At 60.7% G+C, this 10,464-nt stretch overlaps 1 protein-coding gene across 1 annotated transcript; it reads right to left on the bottom strand.

The window, feature by feature from the left end:
- On the bottom strand, nt 1-1,357 carry SWSAP1 (SWIM-type zinc finger 7 associated protein 1). Its single transcript, XM_039514701.1, has 2 exons — nt 1,148-1,357; nt 1-693 (listed from the first exon to the last, which is right to left on the bottom strand). Exons 1-2 carry the CDS (start codon nt 1,355-1,357, stop codon nt 157-159), a joined length of 747 nt encoding a protein of 248 aa, XP_039370635.1. The 3' UTR covers nt 1-156.
- Between the last annotated feature and the right edge of the window lie 9,107 nt (nt 1,358-10,464).

Genomic DNA, 10,464 nt, shown 5'->3' with positions numbered 1-10,464 from the left:
TTGAATTTTCTTTCATTTCTATTCACTGGGGGTGGCAAACCAAGCAGGCCAAGGAGGGGACGTACAGAGACGGATTTCCCCCTAAATCGCCCAAGGTTCAGCCAACGGCCAGGCCAGAAACCCACAGACAAATTTACATCTCCAGAGCCCCAGGGGTCATTTGCCAGCCGCGGCAGCTCTGTCTGTGTCTGCTGCCCCTGGATCCTCTGCACGGCCCCACGGAACCGGGGACACCCTCATCTCTCCATCGAGGCTGAATCCCAGCTTCCATTCCTGGTCTGCGGCACCGGGCTGGGACAGGCGCGCCCTGAACATGCGGTCGCCCCCGCAGTCCTCCTGGCCCGAGGCTGCCGCCGGGTCTGGGCACAGCCAGCACTGGGCGGGGAAGTAGCGCTGGAGGACGCAGAGATGATCCTCAGCCGCTATTTCCCCGGAGACCTGCATGGAGGCGACGAGCTGGCAGCTGGGGGCAGATCCTTGGGGGTCCGCGCCGAGGCGCCCCGTGAAGTACGAAGCCGTGTCCACCAGCAGGGCTGAGAGCCGGGCGGCCGCCTGGGGGCCAGGGCAACCAGCGAGGTACTGCTCCAGCCCGTCCAGCAGGAGGAGCGCAGGGGGCCCAGGCAGGCTCTGGGGCAGCGAGGCCAAGAGGCGCAGCAGCTCCCGCAGCGAGGGCGGGTAGAGGAACTGGATGCGCTAGGGTGGGGAAGGGGAGGGAGCTATTGAACTGGGTTGGCCCCAGCCCAGCCTGTGATCCCCTCCCTCACCAGGCCTCCCCCCGCTAGCCCCAACCCAGCATCCCCTCCCCCCAACCAGGTCCAGTCCCTGTCCTATGCCAGCACCTCCAAAAAGCCCCTCCCACCCCTCAAGCCCCTCCCTTTATCCTATGCCCTGCCCCTTAGGCTCCTCCCCTGCCATGAAGCCCCACCCCTTAGCTCCCCTCCTGCTTTTGCTGCCTCCCTCCCACCCACCCACCCAGCACTGCAGACTCCAGCTTCTCCCCCCATTCAGCCCCCTGGGGAGAAAGTAACCCCAGCCCCCTAAGACTTTTATCATTGGCCCCGCCCCGTTCCCCACAGGCCCCGCCCAGACTCCTGGCCCCGCCCCTTTCCCCACAGGCCCCGCCCAGACTCCTGGCCCCGCCCCTCACCTGCAGGCCGCGCGGGTCGCTCTCCCCGCGCCGGGCCCCCGGCAGCCGCTGCAGGGCGCGGGGCGCCAGGAAGAGCGCGCGGGGCCCGCCCAGCGCCGCCCGGAACAGCAGCGCCGAGCGGCCCGAGCCGGCCGGGCCCAGCACCAGCGCCGGGGTCGGGGCCGGGCCGGGCCCAGCTGCGCCCAACGCCCGCCGCAGCGCCGCCGACATTGCCCCGCCCACTCCTCGCCCCGGGCCAATCCGGAGGGATGTCCCGCCCCGTTCCCGGGTGGTAGCTAATCAGAAATCGTTCTCCGTTCCGGTCACGCCCCTTCTAACCTTCAGCCAATCGGGAATAAGGACCGCCCACTCTCGTTGATCTAGCCAATCCGAGGGGAAGGCCCGCCCACTCTCTGAAACCTAGCCAATCAGTGGCTGCAACCGCCTCTGGCCGCGCCTTCCCCGCCCCACCCACTGCCCTAAGCACTGGATCCCCCCTGCCAGCCGGGATAGAACCCAGGCGTCCGGGCCCCACCCCCTGCACTGAGCAGTGGATTCCCCCCTCCCAGCTGGGATAGAACCCAGGCGTCCGGGCCCCACCCACTGCCCTGGGCACTGGATCCCCCCTCCCAGCTGGGATAGAACCCAGGCGCCCGGGCCCCACCCACTGCCCTGAGCGCTGGATCCCCCAGCCGGGATAGAACCCAGGAGTCCGGGCCCCACCCCCTTCCCTGAGCACTGGATTCCCCCCTCCCACCTGGGATAGAACCCAGGAGTCCGGGCCCCACCCCCTGCACTGAGCAGTGGATTCCCCCCTCCCAGCTGGGATAGAACCCAGGCGTCCGGGCCCCACCCACTGCCCTGGGCACTGGATCCCCCCTCCCAGCTGGGATAGAACCCAGGAGTCCGGGCCCCACCCACTGCCCTGGGCACTGGACCCCAGTTCACCTGCACTGACTGGGCTATATAAGACCGACGCACCCTTTGGCTGGTGCCCCAGGCGCTGATGGGGGCGTGGGGAGACCAGAGCCATAACCAGGGCGGCGAGTGAGGCACTTGCCTCGGGCGCGCAAAGCGGAGGGACGCAGCTCTACTGCCACCGCTTCTTCGGTGACGGGTCCCTGAGTCCCTCTCGGAGGGAAGGACCTGCCGCCGAATTGCGGCCGAATTGGCTGGAGCCGGCCCTGGCCTCGGCCGCAAAAATTCCTTGTTACAGCTCTGGCCGGAGAGCAGAGGGGTTTGAGGAATGTTCCCTTTATTTGGGGCACCCACCAAAAGGCTGGCTGCCAAATCTACCCTCGCAGCTCTGCTGATACCCCTGGATCCTGACCCACAGCCCCTGCAATCCCAGCCCTGGGTCCCCCCCACCCCTCCAGCTCAGTCAAAGCCCCTTGATCCTGACCTATCCTAGCTGCTCCCCCAACCCAGCTGTGGCAATGCTCCTCACCCCTGACCTGCAGCCCTTCTACCCTGGCCCTGCTACCCCTTCCACCTCTGCCAAGGCCCTTAATCACAACCTGCGCCCCCTGCCATCCCAGCTCTGCTTCCCCCACAGCTCTGGTGATGCGCCTCAACCCTGACCTCCTGTGAATGCCCCTCAATCCTGACCCATCGCCTCCTTAGAAAGGCTCCAGAGAAACTGATTTCACCATAACGTGAATGGGGACCCCTGGGTGATCGCTGGCTTTGGGCCCGAAAGGCAACCAGGGGCCATGGGGGACTCGGAGGGGGATTAATGCAAACATTTAGCAGTAAACGGTGGCATTTTCAGCCAGCTGGTGTCTCCATCTGTCCCCTGCTCCGTGGGGCATCTGCAAACCTCTCGCCATCTGTCACCTGCTAGGGAGGCAGGGAGAAGGGCCAGAGCTGGAGGGGGGAGGGGAGCTTGGCTGGGAGGAGTTAATTTGCAGTAGAATTGGGGAGGGGAGAAAATCCAGAGACACCCCAGCGAGTGGACACCTCATAAGCACCCTGGGGTCCTACCGTTACCACCTGGGGCTGCATTATCCCAGGGGCAGCCCAGCCTGGGGTGAAATGACACAAAGGAAGCTTGTCCCATGTCCGAGGGGGTCACCAGCTGGGAGGGGGGTGGCAGAGGGGGATCTCTGGGCTGCAAAGGGTCAGAAGGAACTCACCCCAGCCAGTCTCCCCCTCCCCACCCCGGCAGATTTTAAGGAGGATCCAATTAATGAGATTAGGTGGGGATCACAGCTCAGGGCACCTCAGTTGTTAATTACCAGCTAAGGCACAGTTTGTGTGTCCATGTGCCAGGTGGGTGAATTGGCTCTGACCTTAGACTGGGGTCCCTGATCTCCCCTCCCCACACATGCTCAGTTGCCCCCAACTCACCTGTCAGCCTGGGGATGCTGGATATAAACTACAGACCCTCCCCCCCAGATAATGGATTTAGCAACCCCCCCTGCACGGACACAGGCACACAGAGACCACTATATGGGATGCCCAAAGGGCCTGCTGTGGATTGGGGGGGCCTACCCAAGGGGGTTTTAGTGCCACAGCTCCCCACCACCATGTCCCAGCCCTGGGACTGCTCTCGAGTGGGGAGCATGGGCCTTTCCCCTTTAGGGGGAACCAGCTCCCCTCCAGCCCCAGGGACTGTCTGGCTCAGGGGGTTGGCCCCCTTTCTTTGAGGCTGGTTTCCATGGCCAGCTTCATTGGAGATCTGTCACATTGAGGGGCTCTTGTGTGTGGGGGGGGTTACCTCTCCCCTCTCTCCCCTCCGTCTCTGCTCTGAATGGGTCTGGGAATCCATTGCTAATGGATAGCTGGGGCCTACTGTGGCAATGCCCGAAATGGGGAGGGGGGTGATGGAAGGGGAGGGGCGTGGGTGCTGTTTTAGCGGCAGGAGGTGAACGGGGGGAAGGGTACAGTGTATTAGGGATGGGCTGGAGGAGGGGCTGTTTTAGGGGCAGGAGGGCACGGGGAGGGTGGTACAGGGCATTGGACAGGTGCTGGGGGGTGGCCGCACCAGGGTCCCCCCTTTGCCATGTTTCTGGTTGATGCCCGGCTCTGGGCAGGGCCACTGGCTGCAGGTGGCCTGTACTGCTGGCTTGCAGAGCTGGCAGGGTGGCTGTGGAGTGGGGGACTGGGGCCGGTCGCAGGGTTGGGTGAGCAGGGCACGGGAGGGGGGCGCAGCTCCCCACACTGACTAGGGACTTGGGGGGAGTGATTATACGGGGCAGGGGTTAGATCAGGGGCTGGGAAGCAGGACTGCTGGGTCTGTTCCCAGCTCCGGGGTTGGCCTGGCGTCTCCAGGAATTAAAGATTAATCTTTAATCAAAGATTATGTCAGGTGATGAAATCTCCAGAAATACGTGCGCCTGAAACTGGCAACCCTCATGCCCTGGCACTTGGGGGGGTTGTGGGGGGGCTGCTCATCTGGTCAAGTGCCATTTTCCAGGCCTCTGTCAGAGCTGCCAATCACCCCCTACACACACACACACACACATGCTCCCTAGCAACTGTGTTGCCTAGCGCCCGCTGCTCCGGTTGCCAGGCAACACTGAGAACTTTCAGGGTTCCAGTGGGTGGAGAATTTTGAAGGGGGAGGCCAGAACCCCCCCCCCCCGCTCAATCCCACCTGCAGCCTTTAGTGAGCGTGGGTGGGGGGTGGCTGTGGACCAGCAGCACCATCGATAACTATCGGGGAAGGAGCGGATTAAAGGGAATGGGGTGTTCACTGCCCATCCTCCACGCTGTTCTGTGTGTCTCCGGACTGCCAAGGTGCCCATCCCTGGTGTTTCTGGGCACTGAGTTTGCTCCCAGGATGTGCTGGGCCCCCCCACAACCCCCTGCCTCACATATACACTCTACACACCCACAGGGTAGGAGGGCGTGGGGGGAGGGCGGAAAAGGGGGATGGGATGGGACCATTGTGGTCACCCAGACTGACCTCCTGCATGGCCCAGGCCAGCGAATTTCCCCCAGCGATCCCTGCATCCGGCCTGTCACCTCTGTGGGATCTAGAGAGGGTGATTCTAGAGCTGGGGGGGGAGGTCCTGGGGCTGGGAGTGGCTCTTGAATTGGATGATACTAGAGTCGGGGGTTCTAGAGCAGCGAGTTCTTGAGTCAGTGATTCTAGAGATGGGGGTTATGTTCAGGGTTGTGGAAGAGGAGTGTTCTAGAATTGGGGGGCTCTGGCCTGGAGGGCTCCAGGACATGGCAGTTTTAGAGTTAGGTGGTTCTCAAGTTGGGTTCTAGAATGGGGGTCCCAGAGCAGAGTGACTGTAGAGTTTGGGGGGGTTGGACAGAGACGATTACAGAGCTGTGAGATCTAGAACGATGGGGTTTTCTGAACAGGGTATTCTGGAGAAGGAGGTTCTGGAATGGGTGCTTCTGGAGTGGGGAGGTTCTAGAGCGGGGGGCTATGGGCTGCGGGGTGCTCCAGAGCCTTTTCCAAGCCTGCTCTGTAGGCTGAACGGTTCAGCTGGGGGACGGGGCAGGACCCTGCTGGAGCGAAGCCCCCAGTAGAGAATGGAGCCCGGTGCCAGCCCTGCCCTGGGTAAGAATATTGAAGTAGAAGCACCAGCTGCCTCCACCTTGCTACAGAAGCCAAGAGACCAGACCCCACCCTCACATACATGCCCTCCCCCCGGCTCCGGCTGGCTCCCAGATCTGGGGCTTTTACCATCTTCCAGGGCAGGAGGAGCCAGTCGCTCTCCTGCCTCCGTCCAAGATCTGGAGAGATGCTGGAGCCCAGTGGCCTCTCCCACCAGGATCCAAGTCCCCATATGCTGGTGGAGTCAGCAGATGCACTAGGAGCAGAGATGGAGGGTGGGAAATGTACTTAGGAAGGGTCATAGCCACCCCCATGGCTCACGGACCACCCACCTGACAGCGAGAGACGTGCCCTGCGAATGGTTCCCCCCGCCCCATATTTACCTAAGGCAGACGGGCGCCACTCGCCGGGGCTTTTCCGCAGCAGGCCAGTAGTCAAGCAGCTGGGAAGATCCAGCCTTTGAGAGCCACCCCCAGACCAGGACCTCTGGCTGCTGGGAGAACTGGAGAGCTCTGACCTGGGCCTTGTCGATGTCAGAACCAAGCAGAGGTGGGAATACGAATAACTTAGCCGTGTTGGATTTGTGACACGGGCTGAGCCCAGGGTTTGCCTACATTGACAGATGCCAGGGCCAGACGGGACCCCTGAGCTCCTGGACACCACTGAGCTGCCCTCCAGCAATTCCTGATTGAACTGGGGCACTTTTAGAAACGCACCCAAGCGTGATTTAAAAATTGCCAGTGATGGAAAACCCACCACAAGCCTTGGGAAGTTGTGCCAACAGTAAATCCCCCTCTCTGTTAAAAACATGCACCTTAGTTCCAGTCTGAATTTGACTAGCTTAAACTTCCAGCCTTTGGATCGTGTTCGACCTTTTGCTGCTAGACTGAAGAGCCCAGGATAAGTATTTGTTCCTTGTAGGCACTCAGAGACTGGGATCGAATCGCCCTTTACCCTTCTCTTTGTTAAACTAAATAGATTGGGCTCCTGGAGTCTCTCACTCTAAGGTCTGTTTTCTAATCCTTGGATCATTTTCCTGGCTCTTCTTTGAACTCTCTCCAATTTCTCAACCTGCTCCTTAGCTGAGCGCAGGATTCCAGCAGAGGTAGCACCAGTGCCGAATCCAGAAGGAATACAATCGCTGCGCCTACTTGAAATCTTCTTACAGGTGTTGGAAATGTTTGATTTCAGGCTTTTAAACTGAGGCCCTGCAATTCTTGTTTAGGCAGCTGAAGAATATCAGCCAACGTCTTCAAAGATGCTGCACTATGACCAGTGGAAAATTCCCCCTTGAACTGGCTTTTTGATGGCCAGTTGGGGTTTTCGAGAAAAATAACTTTTTTGTGTGTGTGGAAAGTGTATGATTTCCTCCCAGATGTTCTATTGGGCCTTGAACAACCAAAAATCTGAAAACTGACCCCAAAATGGGAAAATCCCCAAACCAAGACTGACCAAAAGCAAAAACTTAATGGTGGTTTGGGGGACGCACACAAAAGAGTCAAATTTTTCTAGAGAAAATTTCAAGAAAGACAATTAGAGGTTGGGGTTGGGTTTTTTTGCCTTCCAGTTTTTGTTGAAAGTTTCCACACAAAAACCTCCCCCATTTTCCAGTGCTGAGTTCCCTCCATGCCCATTTGTAGAGCCCTGCGCAGATACAAAATTTATATCTGCATCCGAGCCGCAATCCGCAAACATGGGCCATGGATATAAAGCGGAGAGCCGCAGATTGGCTGGGCTCTACCCAGTTGTTTCAACAAAAGAAAGAAAGAAAGAAAGAAGCGACTCTGCAGAATGCCCGGCTCCAGGGGGAGTTGCAGGCCCCACAGACGTGTGTGGCCGAAGCTCCTATTGATTTCCCTGGATCCAGCATTTCCCCTGGGTGGCTCCGGGACTGGTTTTTCACCCTGATGCTAAGGAAAGTTCCACTGGTTGGCTCCCAGCCCCCTTGCGCCCAGGGGCGGCGAGTTGTATGGTGCCCGTGGTGCCTGTGCTCCAGGAATATTCAGAGCACTGGGGCCCGGCTCCACCAATGTTTGAGAGACCCGGCCCCACCTGCCGCCCCTGCGCACCTCCCCTGGAGCGTCTCCCGGCCCCGCATGCTGCCCCCAGGCGATTTAAAATCTCCCAGCAGCGCAGCGGGGCTAAAGTGGCTTCCTGCCACCCTCACTCCATGACGCGCATCACTCCTGGAAGCGGCCGGCACGTCTCTGCAGACCCAGGGGAGGGGGGTCTGCGCACGCTGCCCCCCCCAGCACCAACTCTGCCACTGGAACTGTGGCCAATGGGAGCTGTGGGCAGCAGCGCATGGAGACCTCTGGCCCCCCTGCCTAGGAGCCGCAGCCAGAGGGGTGTGCAGGTCGCTTTCAGTAAGCACTGCACCTCACACCCCCTCCTGTACCCCAACCCCCTGCCCCACCCCAGAGCCTGCACCCAGCATCCAAACTCCCTCCCAGAGCACAACCCCTCACCCCTCCTGCACCCAAACTCTCTCCCAGAGCCCACCCCCTTCCTGCACCCCAACCCCCTGCCCTAGGCCAGAGCCCACACCCCCTCCTGCACCCCAACCCCCTGCCCCAACCCAGAGCCTGCACTGAGCATCCAAACTCTCGCCCAGAGCCTGCCCCCCCCCTGCACCCCAATCCCCTGCCTCAGCCCAGAACCCGCACCCAGCACCCAAACTCCCTCCCAGAGCCTTCGGCAGGTGTGGGTGGGGAGGGGGGGCGGGACTTGGACCCGTTCTGGGCACCACCAAAAATGATACAAACCTGCCGCCCCTGCTTGCGTCTGCTTATCTCCATGCACGTCCCACCGAGTGAAAGCTCCAAAGCGGCCAGCGAGTGACCCTGGGCTGGGCGGGCCGCTGCTCAGATCCGGTGAGGCAGCTCACGTGGCAGCAGGATTCCTCGCCTGCTCACCCACGAACACCTGGGCCCATCCTCGCAGGGTCTCCTAAATCAGCAGCCGGGGCTGAAATCCACCCTCATGCGCTGGGGCCAGCAGGAGCCCTTGGCGTCACTTGAATCTCGCTTAAAAGAGACGGAGCGTGGCCCAGCGGGCAGGGCATTTGGCTAGGAGGAGTCAGGACTTCTGGGCTGGAGCTTGGGCCCTCGAGCCTGATGGGCTTGGAGACCCCAAGCTGCAATGTCCCCACTGCGATTTTTAGGGCACTAGCGCCAGCCCTGCTAGCATGGATCTGTCTACATGGGCGCGGGAAGCACAGTGGGTTTTGCTCCTGTCGAGGGCAGCCGTAGCTAGAGGGGAAAGCGTTAGCCTCAGATCCCCAGCGGGGGTGACGCTGCAGTGCCGGGGTTATAATTCCTACAACACCCCGGGAACCTCTGGCCATAGGGAGCAGCCTGATCCTTCGGAGGCAGGGTGTGTGGCGGGGACAGTCACCTTGCAAATCTCATGCCGCTCATGGCTGGGGGAGGGGAATCCCACCCTGACTTGTGCTGTCTCCCCCAGCCCTTGAGCTGCGGCTGCTTCTGGGGTGGATGGCAGCGGGTGTTTTAACAAGCGGTGGCTGAGAGCAGGGAGCACAGGCGAATGCTGCATCCAGGCGGCAGTGCAGAGTGGGGGGATGTTAACTGGAGCTAGCTGAGATATCAGGGCTAACAGCCCCCTCGTCTTGTCATATACCAGAGGGGGGCTGAGGAGCGTGAGTGGTGAGGGCCTGGGGGTGCTTGGACTCAGCCCCTGCAGGTCAGAGCCTGGGGGTCTCCGAGGAGGTCACGGCACCCACCAGGCACTTTGGAGGCTCAGATCCAAACACTGATTGGCTCCAAGCACCGATTTGCCCCACTCATGCCATGTCCTCAGCTCGCTGTTGCTCCGCTGGACTCGATGGGTCCAGACACCCAGGTGGCTTTCCAGGGAAGCAGCTTGGATGGACAGAAAAAGACCCAGGAATACCCAGGTAGCCCTGTCTCCTGTCTCCAGCTTGGCCAAGCACCAGCTGCTGCAGAGGAAGAGGCAAGAAACCCATTGGTGGGTTAACTGCCCCCTCAAGGGGGAAAATCTCCTCTTATCCCCCAATAACTGGGGGTCAGCTCATGGCCCATTGCCCAATGGGGGGTTCTTCTAACCCTCTCTACCCTGACCCTGGGTGCTCTTGCTCCCCATGGAGAAGTCTGATCCCATGCAGGAATCCTCCTCATCTTGTGGTGAGGAGTTCCACAGGCCAACGCAATCACTGGCGTAGCACGACACAGGGGCCAGCATGGGTCTTGGCTCGCGGGTGCCATCTGGTGTGGGTGGGCACCATTCCGTATTCCTTCCGGGGTGGTGCTGAGCCCCTGGCTGGGGTGGGCAGAGGGTGAGCGTCAGCTGGTGCAGAAAGGAGGGAGAGAGGCACAGATGAGCGACTCTCCCCTCGGCTACGCGTATTCTCAAGCAATAACAACGCAATCCGTATTATCTACCCAAGAATACCCGTCGTCGAAGGGAGCTAGCGGGCTGGGGGTTCATCTTGGGCACAGCTCCCGCCCAGGTGACCCAGAGGGGAGCTCCAGCCTGCAGAGAAAACAGGAGAGAAAGCAGGGGCTGAAAGAGCAAAAGAGAGTTAGTCACAAGGGGACGGGGCTGGGGCGCGTTAGGAGGCCAGGCTGGCAGCACTACCCTGATGTGCTGGGCTCTCTGGGCTCTTACCCCATGTGGTCCCACTGGGCCCTGCTCTGGGCTGGAGCATGTCCGTGCCACTCTGCTGGCTTCCATGCAGGGCTGCCAGGTCACACCAGCTGGGGATCTGGGCCCATTGATTCCAATGGAGAGACGCCCATTGACACCAGCCGGGGATCTGGGCCCATTGATTCCAATGGAGAGA

The sequence above is a fragment of the Mauremys reevesii genome, linkage group 25, assembly GCF_016161935.1.
Source record: "Mauremys reevesii isolate NIE-2019 linkage group 25, ASM1616193v1, whole genome shotgun sequence".
Taxonomy (NCBI): Eukaryota; Metazoa; Chordata; order Testudines; family Geoemydidae; genus Mauremys; species Mauremys reevesii.
Note: the sequence above shows the minus strand (reverse complement) of the source record. Positions and strands in the feature narration are given on the sequence as shown.

Excerpts from the sequence above, each read along its gene's own strand:
- SWSAP1 (XM_039514701.1), bottom strand. The coding sequence starts at position 1,357 with ATGTCGGCGGCGCTGCGGCGGGCGTTGGGCGCAGCTGGGCCCGGCCCG. Across the intron at positions 694-1,147 it reads GCGACCCGCGCGGCCTGCAG|CGCATCCAGTTCCTCTACCC; the intron begins GTGAGGGGCGGG and ends TCCCCACCCTAG.